Here is a 20755-nt window from a genome sequence, read left to right as displayed (position 1 = left end):
TTTTATTAAATTATGAGTTGTAAGGAGTACATATAGCAAGGAACAAGTGAACCTGGGCTTGCATAAGCAAGTTGGAGCAACCCAGGTGGAAGAGATGACCCCAAGAGTTAGGAAACTTCGGCCCAATATCCTTCTGCACAACCCAGAAAGAGGCAACTCTTGTTGCACTGGAAATGCTGAGAATGACCCTCTGTGGTGCTAGAAATCGCCTAAAAGTGCAGTTGTAGCTTCTCCAAAAAATACCCAACCAAACCCAAAAAGGAATTTTCCCCAAACCAACCACCCGGAAAACCCACAAAATGGTGCAATCACCCGCTGAATAATAAAAACATATTGCTAAACCAAAAGGGGATTTCTGGCCTGAATACCGCCCGGAAAATTCTGCTAATTTAAACCCATACTCCTCTCAACAAACCCACAAAAACCCAAAGGTACGACCTGCCTGTAACTCCAGGAAGATCCCTCCAAAACACTCCAAAATAAGTGAGATAATCTTCCCCGAACTACCCCTTATCTCTCCCAGCCAATACTCGCTCCACGAACTGACCCACAAATTACCACGTGTGCCCAGTGAGAAGCTTTTGCTCTAGCCCTGGGTGTTGCAACTCACACTGCTTTCAACTAGCAAGCTCCTACTCCCAAAATCCACCCAAAAGACTAGTGTCTCCCTGTACTTCCTTCACCAAAAATTCCTCCGGCAATTGCACCCCGAAAGACCCCTGAAAAAGCTCTTGTGTGTTCCTCTACTGCGTCCTCCTGAAGTACGCACTGGCTGAGTGACAGTTAAAATTAATGCCCTAAATATGCTCCAGTACTCCTCTGGAATGGTAGAATGGAACCTCACTAGGGTGGCACTCGTAGTCCACCGAAGAGAGGGTGAGTTCTCCGCTTGGAGAGCTCGTTGCTAAACAGCAAGTGACTCAGCTAAACAACTCGAGCAACTAAGATTGAGTTCAATAGGCAAAAGATACCAAATGAGGCTGGGCCTCCTCTATTTATAACTCGTGAGCCTCTTTTCCCATGTGGGCCCCCTCCAACTAGCAATTCGACCCTCTCTCTCTAGCCATTCGAACTTCCCTCTAAAGTGGTGCGTATTTCCTCATGTGGGTGGCCCCCACGCTTGGCCAACAAGACATTTTGGCCCCCATTTTCCTTCGTGGGTCTCTCTCCAAAATTCCCATGGGTCCCATGCTTCCAAAATTGTCAAAATGGTAGAGTGGATAAACCTGTAACAATTTAATTTAGGAAGGGACATTACACTTACATTATGCCCACACATCTCCCCTATACTGGGTTGTAGTTAGAAAATGGATTTTACATAATTTACACAACATACACCTCTCTCCTCTATATTATGGCATTACATCATGAATAAAATCAACAAAACACATTTTCTCTATCTTATTTTGTTGTGTATATCTGCTCAGATATCTGCCCAGGGGTGGAACATATGCTACCTCGACAATCAACTACACCATCCCTAAGCCTGTATCCGTCAGCTCGTGCACCCACCAAGTGTCTCAACTGGAGAGTCTCCTCCCAGCCCATGACACATAGTGTCTCATCCAACTACCTAAGGTGAGCCTCCCATGCCCTGTTGCTCGAATGGAGAGTGTCAAGGGGCAACAACCAAACACTCTGCGACTGTAAGCAACACTGGAGGATGATGGGTGGGTATGTCCCAAAGGGTATGATCAAGAATATGCCGGAATACTCAAGAGTAATCCTGTGGATGACCCTCTCTCCACCTCAGATCTGTTGATAACCCCCTCGAAGCCCTGTCTCCACTAAACATGGTGTCCCCAGATGCTCAACAATGTCCTCATCGATCCTAGGTGAGTTGCATCCAATGGTATACCTAATGCCCCTATCCATAGGCCTCCTTGGAGGTAACGCTCCAAGAGCCTGTTGCGTCGCACCATGTGTCACTGCATACCACCAAGCAACACCACACTCCTCGACATGCCATTGTTTGCTACAACCTGTCCCTGTACACCACTAGATACCCCTGACTACAGCGATACCATCCTGTACCGTCTTGTGTCCCACCTGTGTCACTGCACTTGTCACTCCCCACATGTATTCAATGCGATGTGAGGCACTCCCACTCCACAACGCATTCCAACATACTACAACACGCCCCCATGCGTCTCCATGCCCAATCTACAGACCACTGCTCCACGCTAGATGCTCTACCTATCCCTAAATGTGATGGCCTAAAGCTGTGTCCATATGCATTGGCCTACATCCAACCTGTATCATCACCTCCACCATTGCATCACCATGCTCTTCAATGAGGGGACCTCCCCTCCAAATCCTCCCTCAGGTGCCCAAGAAGTGAATCTCTCTAGGTAGTAGTAGTGATGCCATCACTGCTCTTCTCCTATGTGTCCTTCGTGCCCTACACAAGTGTGAGGAATCCTGAGCTCCATACAAGGCACTGTCTGGTGGCCTGCGAATGCCACCTCCTCCGACAAACTCCTGCCATAGTATGTTGATCATCCTATGATCCCATGCACAATCGTCATACCAAGACAACCCAAGGAGTTTGCACATAAGCTGCTTGGCCACTAGTGTTGATCAAAACTCCCCTAGTGAATGCGTGCTCAACTGCTAGATCAACTACACCATCTGAGTTGTAGTCAACCGGTATACCTGGTAAATGATAGGTGGTCCCTCTCAGATCCCAATGCCAGTCCGGGCTTCCGGCATCCCTAGTGCTTGGAAACTCGCGTTGAGCTCCACCTGGGTCCACTACCATCTCCATAGCCCAATCCAGTGGGTACCAACTCAGAATGTCTTGCCATCCAACCTCAAGAGAAGGATCGATTGCAAGAACTCCCACAAATAGAACAACACCAGCATGCAGATGGTGCACCTTGTGCAACTCAGGCCGTCTCATCTCGCTATCCTGGTCAACACATGAAATCTGACTAGGTGGCTTTGTCTCTCTCTCTCTCTCTAATTGGCAAAGGAAATCTAACAGTGTTGCCAGCCCCGTCTATGTATGCCTGAAGAGGGTTGCTCTGACTCTCCAACGTGCACTCTAGCCACACTAGTAGGGAATCCAACCGCTCCCCAACGTGAGTCAATTTGGTTGTGGACTCGACACAAACCGCTCTCATGCCCTCCAGCTCCTCGTTCCGCTGCAAAATAGCCTCTCGTACTGACGCGGCCTTCCTTTTTAATGCTATAAGGTAGGCCTAAAATTGATGGAACTATCGTGGGCATCTATCATCTATAAACTTGGTCACAACGCTTGATACCTCAGCAACTTTCAGCATCTCGTCCATGGGAGGCACCTCCTCAATAGATAACTCTATGGGTGTGGGCTCTCTCCTCTCCACCAAGGTGTCAACTGGGGCTATCAAAGAGGTCTCTAATAACGGTGACTCATGTGCCCCACCGGGTATAGCAATGTGCTCCTCACCATCTTGTGAGCCCTCAACATCATGCTCAACCTCCTCCTCGAGCTCCTATTATCTAAAGCCAGGTCTCCAACAGCGAATTCGCCTCCTGGTCTCACCCTCTAACTGTTCTTGGCCTGTCTGCTCCTCTTGAGGAGATTTGGTGTCCCAAGTCTGTCGACTTACCCCACATGGTGTAGATGGTTGCACCCCCACGGTTTGTGTACCTCTAGTGTCTCTGCTGAATGGATGAAGATGGGTCTGGCCTATCACCCTCCTCAACTGGGTCAACCTCTCATCGTTCCAACAAATTCCACCCCAGAATTCTTGCATACTGAATTTCCCTAGAGCCATGGGTTTGTCTATGGTTTCACCAATCACTATGCCTACATACCCGAATCCTCCATGATCTTACTAGTTTCCCACAGCTGGGCCAAGATCATGCTTTGATACCACTGTAATGTTCCAAATTGAATTTTACAACTAATAACAGACACATGAACTAGGCTACAACAAATGGAATCACAAATATGCATGCACCATCAAAAACATCAAGAAACTAGGCAAATAAGTTGAGCCATTTTATTAAATTATGAGTTGTAAGGAGTACATATAGCAAGGAACAAGTGAACCTAGGCTTGCATAAGCAAGCTGGAGCAACCCATGTGGAAGAGATGACCCCCAAGAGTTAGGAAACTTCGATCCAATATCCTTCTGCACAAATCCAGAAAGTGGCAACTGTTGTTGCACTGGAAATGCTAAGAATGACCCTCTGTGGTGCCCGGAATCGCCTAAAAGTGCAGTTGTAGCTTCTCCCAAAAATACCCAGCTAAACCCAGAAAGAAATGTGCCTAAAAACCAACCACCTGGAAAACCCACAAAATGGTGCAATCACCAGCTGAATAATAAAATGTATTGTTGAACCTGTTACCCACCATTTTGTGGATATTATCCCTAGAAGAAAAAAATTCTCCAAGATGGTCCTCAACCACAGCCAACAGCCCCTTACAGCAATCAACTAGCTCATTGTGCCATTTCTCTACCACCAGAGCCAGCCATGTGGTCCCTCGCCCATCTACCATGATCGTATGTTTGAAGGTGGGCCTCCCGAAGCTAAAGGTATGCTTTGTCATTTTAAAATTGAGTCTTGTAGTTTGCTTGTCATGGGGGGCTAGGTATGTGCTTCTGTCCCCTAGACCCCTTTTAGGACTTAACCTTGGATTCTAGTCCCGTGGGATCTCTTTTACTAACCACTTGGTTTTAGGGATGGTATTTCATGGGAACCCTGAGTTTAGTTACGTGGTCCCACTCCCTTATCTGCTTACATCACCCCCTTTCCATTCATTATTACCCCATCCATCACTTCTCCCACCTGGATCCACATTCCTCCATTGGGTCAACATAGGGTCAGCTCACCCCTTCCCCTTGACCACACCTTGGGGCTTGGAATGAAGCTCGGAGGTTGATGCAGCTAAAAAGTGAGTCAAAAGCATATATGGCCACATTCAACAGGAAAAGTACCACAAAATGCAAAAGATGCTTAGGAAAAAAACATTTAGCACATAGGCAAAAGCCATTACATGAAGCTCTACCCCATCATCATGGCCATCACCCGGGTTCAAGCAGGTTCTACGAACCTCCCTCATCATATAGGAACCCATGAGTGTCCCAACACCTGGTGGGCGATGAACCGCCCCACCTTAAACAAGGGAATTCATTGCTATAAATTATACATCATGCTCTAACCCCTTAAGCCTCGAGCAGTTAATCAAAGAAAATCATAAAAAGGCGAAAGGCATATAAAGAAGGATGGAAAAACCAAGGTCGGGGCACCTCATGTACTACGATTGCTCCCTCTTATACCTTATAAACCCAAGTACCCTTATGCCTTAGCATGTGAACCAGGGGTGCCCCCTCTCATTCCCTACCTCATTCACCTATCTGCCACATGCCACCACCTTTTGACGGATGTACCTTGACTATATTATCCCCTTTAGAAGCAGAAACCACCTAATAGGGTACTTGGTTAAAACCCATTGGGAGTTTAGGAGACATTAGCACACCCAAAGACCATTATGGAAGGGCAGGCCATTATGAAGTCGTTAAGTAAGCTCATTCACTCGATTTCTCTAATGACTTGTTGTATTGGAAGCCTAGGGGCCACATTGGATCTTATGCAGGATTGCAGATGGTTACCATTTGGGGTTTGGTCTCCCTATACAGGGTCCTAATCCTTTAGAGGGATACATTGGCACATAGAGGGTGAGCGTTGAGAGCCATGGGCCTCCATAGCAACAGATTACACTTCGTGGATCCCCACATCCATTCAGAGATCACTCGTGGTTTACATATTGGATGAGGAGGATGCACCTAATCCATCATGCCCAGCTGACCCCAGATCTACACCACACACTTGGCAGATGATCCAAGACTTCTACGATGATGTGGCATCTCCTACATTATCATCCTAGCCCTTGAGGGCAAACGACAGGCATCTTCAATTTGTTTGGAGACCCATGAGGACACTTGTGTGCCCCCACAGTCATTTGGAGCACTACAGATTATTACAAGGTGCCAACCCCTTGTCCACTGCTTTTGAGGGTCCTATTCTTCATTATGGCACCCGTGGACCTCATTAGGCCTCTTAGAGGGCTCTACGACATGCATAGATTATTATTTGTCCTCCTCAAAGGCTTATCTCTTCATTTGTGAGCTAGTTTGGTGGGCTTGTCACCAAAGTTATGTCATTTGCACATTATTTTATTTTTAGGGGCTAATGTAGGCTCATTAGCTAAATCGAACTCCTAATTGGTGTATAAATAGGAGTTAGTTGGATTCATTTGTATCATCACTTGACTTGGGATCTCTCTATCTTTAGAGAATTTCGCACTTTTTCCTTGGAGGACTATTTTGGATGGTGGATGAAGTTTGATGTATGGATTTGGGCTATTTCTATCTTGGAGCTTCTTATTGTGCAAATGTGATTCTGGTTGGATATACTCTCTAACATTGTAAGTGCAAATTTAACGTTATTTTCTTGTTGCTGCATACATTTGAATTTTGCTACAATTACGACTAATTGCTGCATATAAGAAATGTGGAATTATGTGTCTATTTAGCTTATTCTTTGTATGGACCATTGTTAGATGAATGAAATCTCCTAGATATCATGTTATCTTGATAAGCTTGCACCATTTGTATGAAGTATAAATGCTTGAAAGTCATTTTTCTTCTCTTCCCTCTAACATTGGACGAAGTTGACTTTTGGAGCGTCCTTGAACAAGAAACTAAATCTTACTTCATTATTATCCTTGACTCCATATCCCCAAGTGAATTAGACACTGGTCCCTCAAAAAGGGTGATCATTTTAACCCTCTTTTTACCCCTTTTTCGTTTCTACCTAGGTCTAGCCTCATTAGGTAATCTAGGGCATCAATTTCTCGAGAAACTGGCCACAAGAAAACTTTGATCTCCTAGATACAACTGCATTGGTGGGTCCCCTTGCTCTCCTCCAAATTTGAAGCAATTATGGCAATGGAATCTCTGGATACCTCAAGCCCTAGCTCTAGGATCAAGTTTTGCCTAGGTGTTCCCAAGGCTAGAACCTAGTAGGATCAATTTGACATCTTTGGAAGAAAATCCTTGTTTGATCCTTTCCCCTCACCTTGGCCAGGTTAAGAACATCATTGGTTGCCTATTATCCATCCCTTAACCTGGGTTGGGTCCACTTGGCCTCGTGTGGTCCCATTCTTCACCAAAGCCTATTTATCAAGAGACTACTCGAGAATCCAAGTTCTCAAAAGGATTTTAGGGATTTGAGAACCTTCTTCATAGGTCTTATCCTTTACCTCAACCCTTCAATCCTCATCCCCTTTCCCTAGAAGATCAAGTCCCTTGCTTGAAGAGCAAGCAAGCCCTATCCTTCAAACTCTTCTGGAAAGGGAATCATTTGAGTCACTCCACCCCTTCATTGATCTATAATTTATAAGTGATCTCCCAACTACCGAGCCTCCTCCCATCGGTGAAAGTCCATAGAGAGTAGGGAGCCTTAGCTATGGTGATAGTGGCTAAGATTCTATAGTTACCCTTGACCTAGCAGTTGTCCCCGTAGGAACCCCCTTTAGGTCCCCTGCTAGTTTGTGCAGTAACATTTTGGCGTCGTTGTCGGGAAGGAAGTAGGTCTACCTACCTAGTGAATCATTGATGAATTGATTCATCAACAACATTTATAACTATTCCTCTAGAGACTCCACTCATTGTCCAATCCCCTAGTTTACTTGAAAGCAACAACATTCCTCCTTTGACTAGGGCTGTTGCAAAAAGGGGAAAGAGATCTCCATTGCCTGTTGGAACCTCCCTTTTCCCTGAATTCGAGAGAGTCCGTGATCAATCTCCAAAAATGGCATCTACTTCAAGCACTAATTCCGAAAGGGATCAATCCAAGATGACCAAAAGTGAAAGAGACTTAGTTAGTGTCTTTGCCCCTTTGAAATTAAGCAACGATCCCAAGCCATTACCTAGAAAATTTAACCGATGGTTGCCCAAATTCAAAGGGGATGCCACTTGGACTGCCCATGGTTTTATTGAAGAATTCTACTGGCATTTGTCCCCTAGATTGATATTTGATGAAGATAGAATCATGATGCTTTTTGCCTTATCACTTGAGGGACAAGCAAGGGAGTGGTATCTTAGCCTTCCCCCTGGGTGCATCAAGGACTCCGATGAATTTGAGGAACTATTCATGAAAAGGTGGTCATGTAATGCCCAAGGGACCTTCAATATTGAAAAGTTCTACCAAATAACCAAGGGAAGGGAAGACGTGTGAGAATTCATTCAAAAGTTTGATAGGGTAGTCAAAGATATACCTAATTGATTGAGGCCATCTGACGCTAATATCCTTGACAAATTCAAAAAGGTCGTGGGTGGCCACCTCACCTATGTGTTAAGGGATAAGAAACCATCCACCTTGGTCGAGGCTAAAGAAATGGCAATGGAAGTTGAAGAAAACCTGCGAATATCAAAGGTTGACATCAATGACCACCCTAGAACTAAATTTGAAACCAAGGAGAAACCCAAAGATCAACACGAAGAAGTTCTCCTCGCTATTCTCAAAAAGATGGATAAATTCACCGAAGAAGCCAATGTACGTGACAGGCTTGTTATGAATAAAATCACCGCCTAGGAAAGGGCCCAAAAATTGAGCTATATCCCTAAAGGAAAGCCTTTTCCCAAGAAGCAAAATGAAGAAGATAGGCCTAGCTCTTCTCAAATCCCAAACACATTGGCCCCAACTAATGTTGTTGAGCCAAACTCTTCATCAGATGATGAGGTAAGTGACAAGGATGAGAATGAGGATGAGCAAACAAATGAGCAAGCCAATCTCGTGGAAGTTGATGTCTTCAACATTTTGTTAGGAGGATCATACATGCATCCTCCCATTAGTGAGGTCACCCCAAAGAAGAAAAGGAAGAACTTATTCTTAATGTTGATAGCCAGGGAAGGTTAAAGGTTAAAAGGGGTCCAATATTCCCGAAAGGAAACGGGAAAAGACTTGTCACCTCCTAAAGGATCACCTAAGGAAGACCCCTTACCTAAGCAAGCCCCTCCTAAAGAATTTGTCCCCAAAATCCCTCCCAAGAAGAATCCTCCAACAAAGGTAAATCAAAAAAAGGATCCTCCCGGGAAAGAATACAGGAAGAAGGAAAAGGGGGAGGAAGTTAAACTTGACATAGACATAGGGGCTACCATAGGAAAGATGACTATACCCGCTCCCTTGAAAGAAATTGTCAAGCTTCCCGAGCAACAACAACAACTTAAGACATCCCTTGGGATTCAACACGAGGGAATTCTTGAAGAATTGCAAAACATTAACATTCTCGATCGAAACCCAGGGCATAAACCCTTCTTGCTCACTTTGGCTATTGATGACCTCTTTCTACACAAATGTATGTTAGATTCCGATGCTTCGGCCAATATCATGCCTTTGACTATTATGAAGTAATTGGGTCTCAACATCACTCGACCACATAAAAAGGTGTGTGATTTTAATTCCAAACTTGTGGAAGTGGAAGGCATCATCAAAGATCTTAAAATCTCTTTAGCTAGGAATCTCGATATATCCCTCCTCATGTTTGTTATTGTCATTGATATACCTGATGTGTGGGGGATGTTGTTATCCCGGAAATCGGGAGCAACCGTTGGGGGGCATGTTCAAATGGACTTAACATACGCAACCATTCCCAAATCCGATGGTACCCCTTTTATCCTTTACAGGGAACCTGCTTATTCACCGCAGGTGATCAAACCTGGACCATACTATGAGACATGTGAAAGCGAGAGACCTGCCCATATTCTCCCAACCCAGGAAATTTGAATCCTCAAGCGACCAATCTCTCAAACAAGCAGGAAATGCAAGCCTAAGAAAGAATATAAGGTTGGGGAATTAGTCTTGGTAGATAAGGATCTCGTACCCATCAGGATTCATGGAAAGGTTGGAGATGATTATTACTACATTGCTAAACTTAAAGATGAACTTTGGCCTGAACCGGTCAAATTGAGTCGTATCACCTCCTTCCTTGAGACCTAACATTGTATTATACGCAGGGTAGGGTAGGATGCATTCAATGCTGACTTTTGCATTAGAAACAACATCATATGATATTGCTCATGGTAGATTAGTTGCACTTAGATTAAAATCTGCATATATTTAATTCTGTCGATTTTATGGCCTAACGTATTAGCATGTGCGATCATGAGACATCGTGAAAGCATGTTGCCCCTTGTTTTATCCATCTGTTATATGTGCAGGTGACAGGTCTGTGGTAACCGAGAGACCATTGGAGTTCCCATGACCTCCCGTTCGAGTAGCTTCGCCCACTTCAAGAGAGACCACATCCCAGTTGGAGCCAAATGTTACCCACCATTTTGTGGATAATATCTCTAGGAGAAAAAAATTCACCAAGATGGTCCTCAGCCGGCAGCGAACAGCCATCAACTAATTCATTGTGCCATTTCTCCGCCACCCAAGCCAGCCATGTGGTCCCTCGCCCCTCTGCCATGATCGTATGTTTGAAGGTGGGCCTCCCGAAGCTAAAGGTATGCCTTGTCATTTTGAAATTGAGTCTTGTAGTTTGCTTGTCATGGACACTTATGGGTATGCATTAATGGGGGGATTCGGTGGAAAGAATGGGCTAGGTTTGTTCTTCTAACCCCTAGACCCCTTTTAGGACTTAACCTTGGATTATAGTCCCGTGGGATCTCTTTTACTGACCACTTGGTTCCAGGGATGGTATTTCATGGGAAACCTCAATTTGGTTGAATGCTCCCGCTCCCTTATCCGCTTACATCACCCCCTTTCCATTCATTATTACCCCATCCATCACTTCTCCCACCTGGGTCCACATTCCTCCATCAGGTCCACATAAGGTCAGGTCACCTCTTCCCCTTGCCCACACCTTGGTCATGGCTTGGAATGAAGCCTGAAGGTTGATGCAGCTAAAAAGAACGTCAAAAGCATATATGGTCGCATTCAACAGGAAAAGTACAACAAAATGCAAAAGATGGTCGGGACAAAAACATTTAGCACGTGGGCAAAAGCCTTTACATGAAGCTCGACCCCATCATCATGGCCATCACCCTGGTTCCAACAGGTTCTATGAACCTCCCTCATCATATAAGAACCCATGATTGTCCCAACCCCTAGTGAGTGATGAACTACCCCACCTTAAATGGGGGGAATTCACTGCTATATATTATACATCATGCTCTAACCCCTTGAGCCCCGAGCAATTAATCAAGGAAAATCATAAAAAGGAAAAAGTCATATAAAGAAGCGTGGAAAAACCAAGGCCGGGGCACCTCATGTACCACGATTTCTCCCTCTTATACCTTATAAACCCAAGCATGGGCTTCCCTCTTATTAGCTACCCCTATGCCCCAGCATGTGACCCAGGGCTACCCCCTCTCATTCCCTACCTCATTCACCTATCTGCCACATGCCACCACCTATCGACGAATGTACCTTGACTGTATTATCCCCTTTAGAAGCAAAAACCACCTAATAGAGTACTTGGTTAACCACATCGGGAGTTTAGGAAACACTGGCACACCCAAAGCCCATTATGGAAGGGCAGGCCATTTTGAAGTCCCCACCTGTGGTCCATGATTAGGTAAGCTCATTCACTCGATTTCTCTAATGACTTGTTGTATTGGAAGTCTAGGGGCGCATTGGATGTTATGCAAGATTGCAGATGGTTTGTATTTGGGGTTTGGTCTCCCTATACGGGGTCCTAATCCTCCAGAGGGCTACATTGGCACATATAGGGTGAGCGTTGAGAGCCATGGGCCTACATAGCAGCAGATCGCACTTCGTGGATCCCCACAGCCATTCAGAGATCGTTCATGGTTTACTTAGTGGATGAGGAGGATGCACATAATCCATCATTCCCAGCTGACCCCAGATCTACAATACACACTTGGCAGATAATACAAGACTTCTACGATGATGTGGCATCTCCTACATTGTCATCATAGCCCTTGAAGGCAACCTACAGGCATCTTTGATTTGTTTGGAGACCCATGAAGACACTTGTGTGCCCCCACAGTCATTTGGAGCACCACAAGTTATTACAAGGGGCCAACCCCTTGTCCACTGCTTTTGTGGGTCCTATTCTTCATTATGGTACCCATGGACCACATCAGGCCTCTTAGAGGACTCTACGACATGCATAGATTATTATTTGTCCTCTTGAGAGGCTTATCTCTTCATTTGTGAGCTAGTTTGGTGGGCTTGTCACCAAAGTTATGTCATTTGCACATTATTTTATTTTTAGGGGCTAATGTAGGCTCATTAGCTAAATCGAACTCCTAATTGGTGTATAAATAGGAGTTAGTTGGATTCATTTGTATCATCACTTGACTTGGATCTCTCTATCTTTAGAGAATTTCGTGCTTTTTCCTTAGAGGACTATTTTGGATGATGAATGAATTTTGATGTATGGATTTGGGCTATTTCTATCTTGGAGCTTTTGATTGTGCAAATGTGATGTTGGTTGGATATACTCTCCAACATTGTAAGTGCAAATTTAACGTTATTTTCTTATTGCTACATACATTTGAATTTCGCTATAATTAGGGCTAATTGCTACATGTATGAAATGTGTAATTATGTGTCTATTTAGCTTATTCTTTGTATGGGCCATAGTTAGATGAATGAAATCTTCTAGAGATCATGTTATCTTGATAAGCTTGCACCATTTGTATGAAGTATAAATGCTTGAAAGTCATTTTTCATCTCTTCCCTCTAACATTGGACGAAGTTGACTTTTGGAGCGTCCTTGAACAAGAAACTAAATCTTACTTCATTATTATCCTTGACTCCATATCCCCAAGTGAATTAGGCATTGGTCCCTCAAAAAGGGTGATCATTTTAACCCCCTTTTTACCCCTTTTCCTTTTCTGCCTAGGCATAGCTTCATTGGGTCATCTAGGGCATCAATTTCACGGGAAACTGACCACAAGAAAACTTCAATCTCCTAGATACAATTGCGTTGGTGGGTCCCCTTGCTCTCCTCCAAATTTGAAGCAATTCTGACAGTGGAATCTCTGGATACCTCAAGCCCGAGCTCTAGGATGAAGTTTTGCCTAGGTGTTCCCAAGACTAGAACCTAGTAGGATCAATTTGACATCTTTGGAAGAAAATCCTTGTTTGATCCTTTCCCCTCACCTTGGTCAAGTTAAGAACATCATTGTTTGCCTATTATCCATCATAGGCATAATAGGCAAACAATGATATGCTCCAACACTCCTCTGGAATGGTACAACATAACCTCACTAGGGTGGCACTCGTAGTCCACTGAAGAGAGGGTGAGTTCTCCACTTGGAGAACTCGTTGCTAAACAACAAGTGACTCAACTAAACAGCTCAAGCAAATAAGATTGAGTTCAATAGGCAAAAGATACCAAATGAGGTTGGGCCACCTCTATTTATAACTCATGAGCCTCCTTTCCCATGTGGGCTCCCTCCAACTAGCAATTCGACCCTCTCTCTCTAGCCATTCGAACTTCCCTCTAAAGTCCTCATGTGGGTGACCCCCACGCTTGGCCAACAAGACAAATTCGGCCCCCATTTTCCTACGTGGGTCTCTCTCCAAAAATTCCCATGGGTCCCATGCTTCCAAATTGTCAAAATGGTAGAATGCATAAACCTATAACAATTTAATTTAGGAAGGGACATTGCACTTGCATTATGCCCACACATCTCCCATATACTGGGCTGTAGTTAGCAAATGGGTTTTACATCATTTACACAACATATACCTCTCTCCTCTGTATTATGGCATTACATCATGAATAAAATCAACAAAACACATTTTCTATATCTTATCTTGTTGTGTATATCTGCTCGGATATTTTATATGTTTCTCTTGCGCATAAGCCATCTCAATCCTCAAGAGATGAAAATATATTTTCTCCAGATAGATCATTTTTAAAACCTGTATTCAAAACCCACCAGAGTGGGTGTAGATGAGGCCAACTGCAAGTCCTAGATGAGTTTGACGGCATAGAAACACTCATTAAGGCTCATAGTGTGGCTACATAACCAAAGGACAATTATAAGTTACTATAAGCAGCATTTCCAAGAAAAAAGACATCAAGAATGGCAAGAGTTAGAAACACCATAATTATTTTAAAAAATTATATATATATATAGGTAGATAGATGGATAGATTGCTTGATTTTTTATTGTATAGCAACATCTTTTGGTTCTGTAGGCTCTCATGGTCTTGTACAATGTTGCAAATATTGTTTTGGGGAGTATGTCATTGAGGGTTTCATAAGAAACTTATCAGACGTAACGAGGAAAAAACGGAAAATATCAGCAAGAAAAAACTTTAAAAAAATCTAACTAATTAGACAAATAGGAAACCTATAAAACTTGGGAAAAGTCAGAAATAATTAGAAAAATCAGAGATATTTGCAACACAAGTCCTGTAGATGTTAAAATATTCTATTCTTCCACTCTACCTTGAGGAGATGAGGAAGGAGAGAAATAGAAGCAAATCGGTTGAGGAAATAATAAGGGGAGCTCACTCCAAATGAACTTCAAAAAAAGAACCAGTTTTCTCCAACAAGAAACTTGCCATTTGTGGATCTTTGAACTTCAAAGACAGTTGGCACTCAGTGCAAAGCTTTTGTGCACAGTAGGCTTAAACTGATAACCTTTTTCATGAAATCAAACTCTACAAAACATTCTCAAACCAACAGTGTGAGAATTCAAAGTTATAAACTGAAACGAATGGGAATATATGCCTGCAAAATTTGTCATGTCCACTATCTTCTCCCTACTGCATGGAAATAATAGGTCATTGCAATTTGAATCTATGTGTAACGTAGCATGCCAACATTAATATTGAGGTCAAAAAACAAAGTAGCAATGGATCAATGACTATCATCCAAAACTATCAGACAGTTTTTTATATGCCGGACTTCTAAAATAGACAACTCCAGAGGAATTTTCAGTCCCGATTAATGAACACAGATCAAAATGCTTAATCCTTCACCATATTGCAAATTTCAGAACACATGTAATTTAAATGTAGAGTTTAGAAGTAAGACCTCTTCCTTCAACAAATTATGGAGCTCTTCTTTGCAATCATCTAACCGCCGAAGATCTGAGCTATCTACTACCCACACCAACCCATCTGTCTGTTCAAAATAATTCCTCCAGTATGATCGTATAGTTTTTTGCCCACCAACATCCCAAATATTGAGTCGGTAGCTGCTCTATTACAAGGAAATTGAACATGAATGAGTTTTTAAGTCATAGTTATATATTTTAATGTTTAATGAAGCGAACATGCTCAAGAACAAATTATGCTTAGAAAAGTTTTGTATTCACACTAGAACTATAATCCATAGCCTTTACAATAGAAGAAATTTAAAACTAAAGAGGAAAGGATAATTAACAAGGCCACATAGCTAGCATTCCCTGCCGCTTAGTTTAATAAAATATTTTAATGTCATAATGTGTTGTATGTACTCCAAACAATAAAAAAAATTGTAAAATGAGTTATATGAATATTTGTTTAACCTTTTTTTATTAATTTTTTTAATATAATTAAACAGTTTTTTGGTAGATAAAGGTTATATATATATATATATATATATAATTGACATTGAAGAGAATGATAATAAGTTAATAATTATTTATTTAATATTTAACGATGGCAATTTTTTTATATAATGCTCATATTATAGTACACATGTCATGTCATTAGAGTATAGATTGAGATAATGAGAGTTGTAAAAATTGTACACATGTTATTTTTACATATTTTTTCAAATTTATATTTTTTTTAACTATTTTTTGTAGATTATAAAATAAAAACCATAAAAATTGCCTACTCAATACTTTAGACCAATGATAAAATGGAATTTTTGAATTTAATTACAAACTATTTGTGTTTATGGTACATAGTAATTAATATATAATGTTATTTTTCAAATTATTTATATTTATTGTACATAGTAATTAGTGACATGGTACATCGTAATTAATAATATAGTACACAAAAGTCAATTCTTGTCATCATTACACAATAAGACAGGAGACATTTCAACCAATCATATTTGAGATAAATAGAAATAAATGTTCTTTAAAAATAATAAATTTAATTTCATAATGTTAAACTTTGGATAGATTTTAAATTTTTTTAGTCGAAGAAAAACTAATACCAAGTCGATGAAAAACATAATAATACCAATTAATAAACATAAATAACTGGTTTATTTATAGCTTGCTTCTAAAAAATCAGTTTGACAAACCAGGACCAAGTAAAAGCAAGCATACTGACTTCTTCAACAATCTATACTAGAAACATGGTTTGCTACTAAATATAACGCAATATCCTATGCCATGATCATCATAAGAAAATAGAATTCAAAGTCATTGCTGGATATGCAAATTGTTACCTCCTAGACCTACACTCAGAGATATTCAAGTCCTTGAACAAAGTGCAACCCTAGAGGCACTTAGAAAGGTTTCCTAACGTCACCACAACAAATATTCCTCACTTTAAGCCAAATTTCCTACTATGCAAGGGGGTAACCCTAGAAACAAATGTTTATAACATTCTTAGAATTTAAGGGAAAGTGGATTGCCAAGACCAATGCCTATTCAATGGGCAACGGAGTCAAGATCAACAATCAAGAGGGTTCAAACAATATGGAAGGCAGTGTAGTTAGCTTGCTAAGTAACCTGATTCGTCCTCCCCCATGTCCTGAATCCCACGTGTCGAGCACGATTCTCGAGGGACACGTGTCTGATTCGTGGGTCGAGAATGTCTGGACACGTGGGATTGGCTTGGCCTGCAAATCTGATATGCCTGGCAGTGTGTCCCGATTTTGGGACATGTGTCCCTCTAGAAATGTATGTCATGGTTTCTTAAAACACTGGTTTGGGTTCCTTTCTCTTCATTGTTGTGTCTCTCTCTCTTGTTGTCGGTGTGTGGGAGCAAGTAGAAAAGGGTTTAGGAGCGTTTTGGAGGTGATTCAAGCAACCAATAAGTGCATTTTGCTTCCATCTTTTTCCATTTTTGCTACAGTAGTTTGTTTGTCCATCTTGTTTACATGATAGTGCATCTTTTTTTATTTTTTGCAGCATTCATGGCTCAATCAAGGGCAGCAGGGAAGGGGCAAAAGAAGGGGAAGAATGTCCCCATTGGTAATGCCCCTCCTATTCCAATTTCATCAGAGTCTATCGATGCTCCCTCTATTGGAAGAACTGCAACAACAACTTCAAATGTTGAGGGAAGAATAAATTTAGAAAGACAACAAGCTCAAGAAAGTAAATATCCCTTGTGAAAGCATGTCACAACAAATCAAGGGTCAAGCAGCAAGTTAAAGGGAGGAGGCAATGTTCTTTGGACATGTAGCTATTACAACAGTCAATTCAAGAGCACTTATTTCCATGTGAAAGTGCATTTGTTGGGCTTACCAGGTTGTGGAATTGGAGGATGTGCAAATGTGTCTATAGCTAAGAGGAAAGAAATGGAAAAACAGGGCAATGCTGGTGTGGTAAGGGTGGGTGCAACATCTAAAAAAACAAGAATGGGGATCCCCTTCCATTCTTGAGGAAAAGAAGTAGTAGCAAATTTCTGTTTGAGAATTTTGGTGGGGGTGTAGGTAAAAAGAAAGGCAGTGGCACTTGGTCCAATGGACAAGATATTTCAACGAGAGAGACAAGAAGAGCTTGATATCACCATTGCTTTATTTTTCTATTTGAGCTTCATATTATTTAATGTTGCACGATCACCTTTGTTTATTGAGATGTGTCGAGCTCTAACTCAAGGGGATCCATCAGGGTATGTGTTGAAGTTTCTAAGTCTAACAGTTAGAAACCCTCCATGTACTTTCTGATTTATTCCTTCCTACTTGTTCTAATTAATTAACAAGTTATTTACCATGTAAATACTGAAAATAAACACAAGTACATGCTCAACACATTACAGATCATCAACTAAAGGAATTAGAAACAAGCACACAAATGACACGGTTATTTTTGGACTAATGTCCCCGGAAAAACCCAATGCGAGAAAACCGATGCAGCAATCTGAGGGTTTGACTTATTAAGCAGTTTCAGAATACAATCTGGGTGCCAAATCCGACTCACCCAACAGAGAAAAATCTCGGTAGTAGTACCTCTCCTTCGGAGACAAATGCTTTGGCTGAAACCCCAGATAAACACTCCGACAGCTCCTCAGCTCCAATCTGCCCCACGAAAAACCCCAGCGTCAGCCTTTAGGGATTGTGTCAGCATCTTCTGGCCTCTGCATCAGCTTTCCTGGTAGTTCCGGCTTCTACCCTCTGCGTCAGCTTTCCCGGCAATTTCGGCTTCTACCCTCTGCGTCAGCTTTCCCAGCTACTGCGCTAATCCTCCCAGCACTATCTATGCCCCTCAACTGCAACTCCAGATCACTCTCTCAATTTTCTTAGCAAACCCAGCCCCAGAAAGTCGAAATCTTGATCTCTTGGTGTGTTCTCCAAGTGACCCTCAAACCTCCTCTTATACTTTTCTCGTTGACAGATCAACGGCCGAGATCAAGTCCTTAATCAACAGCTACGATTAGATCTGGCTTGATCCATGACTTTTGGACCATTCTAACACAGTTTTATATTAATTCACATTAATATTTTAATTTCCCAAAGTTTAGACTTAGGGACTCCATTAAAAATATTAATTATTTTAATATCTCCCAAACTGTTTAAAATCTGCCAAAACCCTTTCTGGGTATTGGAGATCTCATGTGCCTTAGCCTCTCCACCAAATTTTGTGGCTAAAGCACATCCGATGCTACCCCAAATCAACAGTATGTGCCTCCTAGGTCAAAGACGCTTAGAACGACATTGTTGAATGAGGCAAAGAAAGAGGTGGATAAAATGCTTGAGCCTATTAAATCAGCATGGCCAACATCTGGGGTTAGTATTGTTTTTGATGGATGGACAGATCCATCATGCCACCCACTCATCAACTTCATGCTGTCTTCCTTGAATGGGCCAGTTTCTTGAAATCAATGGATGCACTTGGAAAATACAAGGATGCAATATATGGGTGAGTTGTTCATTAAAGTTATTGAAGATGTAAGTGTTGATTCTTGTGTGCAAATCATTACAGACAATGCACCTGTTTGCAAGGTTGTTGGCGTGATTGTGGAAGCTAAATATCCAAAAGTATTTTGGACATATTCAATTGTCCATTCCTTGAATTTAACACTTAAAACTATTGCTTCTGATGTGCCTTGGATTGGAAGTGTTATTGAGGATGTGTAGGATATCCGCAACTTTGTACAAAATCATACCAATGCCCTCACAATTTACAAAGAGTACACATGTCTATCATTCTTGAAGATAGCAGATAAATGGTTTTCCTTTGCATTCATCATGCTGAAGACGTTGAGGGAGGTCAAGACCGCTCATGGGGCCATGGTTATTTCAAAGTTTTGGTCTTTTTGGAGAAAGACAGATCAAGTAGCCTCCAAAAGAGTCAAGAACACAGTGTTAGATGATGATTGGTGGGAGAGGGTAGATCTCACTATTAAGATCATGGACCCTATCATTGCTTTGCTACGATTTACAGATACATACCAACCCATCCTAGGAGAGGTTTATGATGGATGGGATTCCATGATTGAGTCCGTGAGGACCATTATTTTACAGAGTGAGTTCCCTGAGTATGAGACATCATTGGAGGCCTTCTTCACCACCATACAGAGTATTCATGTCAGCAAGTGGGACAAGAATTGCACACCTTTGCATTGTTTGGCTCACTCATTGAATCCAAAATACTACAGCCATGAGTGCCTAAATGGTGGACCTTCCCATAGATTCCCTCCTCACACGGATGGTGAAATTTCATAGGAAATGAAGGATGCATTGAGGCGGATATTACAAGCTGTAGCATCCCTTGATGAGGTGGACGATGCCTTTGCAGATTTTTCCACTGGCACTGGGCGATTTGCGGGATATGATGTGATTAGAGACATGGGGGATAAGAAGCCCTATTCTTGGTGGGCAACTCATGGGGCAAAATGCCCTCATCAATAGCAATTAGCCATGAGGCTCCTCTCTCAGGTTACTTCATCCTCTTGTTGCGAGAGGAATTGGAGCACATATGGGAATTTGTATAGTTTGGAGAAGAGCAAGCTTGAGCAGTCCAAGGCAGAGACAATGGTGTACATACACACCAACCTTCGTCTTATTTACAAGTAGAGGGAGGAGTGGTCGAAGGGAAAGACAAAGATGTGGGATGTGTTTCTTAATGATATGGGTTTGGACAACAATGTTGAGTTTGCATTGGCCAAATCGGATCTTAATGAGCCAATGCTAGAACCTATCACTTTTGATGATGGTGATACTCTTGAGGGGTCATCCTCCACACTAGTAGATGTAGAGATTAGATTGGATATAGACGAGGATGCAAAGGAAAGCAATGGTGACCATGACAGTGATGTCGATTTTGATGATGATGATTGACGAGCTACCTACAAACTTGTAGTTGTTTTGTATTTGCTATTTCTATTTGCCATCAGCATTGCTAGTCAGGAGTCCTCAGGACTCGGTACTTATGTAACACATTTTGATTTTGATGACTTAATGAGAAAATTGTAGTTTCTTGTCTTTCTCGTATTGGACCATTGATGAATCTATCACAATTGTATTTGTATGCATAATGTTACAAATTCACAATGTAGGATCTAGATGTATGTCTGAATTCATATCATCATGAGAATTTCTGCAATATGAAATCACTGAATTATCTATTTAGTATTAAATATATATATATATATATAT

The 20755-nt window shown here is 41.9% G+C and overlaps 1 protein-coding gene across 1 annotated transcript in view; it reads right to left on the bottom strand.

Annotated features, from left to right (window-relative positions):
- TTN5 (ADP-ribosylation factor family protein) overlaps nucleotides 1-20755 on the bottom strand; it is a 163523-nt gene that overhangs the window by 106013 nt on the left and 36755 nt on the right. Inside the window, exon 3 of the mRNA XM_089375979.1 lies at nucleotides 15023-15185. Within this exon, the coding sequence (XP_089232105.1) occupies nucleotides 15023-15185 (163 nt within the window). The remainder of the gene's footprint in view (nucleotides 1-15022; nucleotides 15186-20755) is intronic.

The sequence above is a fragment of the Pinus tabuliformis genome, chromosome J (assembly GCF_031772625.1).
Source record: "Pinus tabuliformis cultivar Carrire ecotype Pingquan chromosome J, CPIR1, whole genome shotgun sequence".
Taxonomy (NCBI): domain Eukaryota; kingdom Viridiplantae; phylum Streptophyta; class Pinopsida; order Pinales; family Pinaceae; genus Pinus; species Pinus tabuliformis.
The sequence above is the reverse complement of the archived record's forward strand: the minus strand, read 5'-3'. Positions and strand labels throughout refer to the sequence as shown.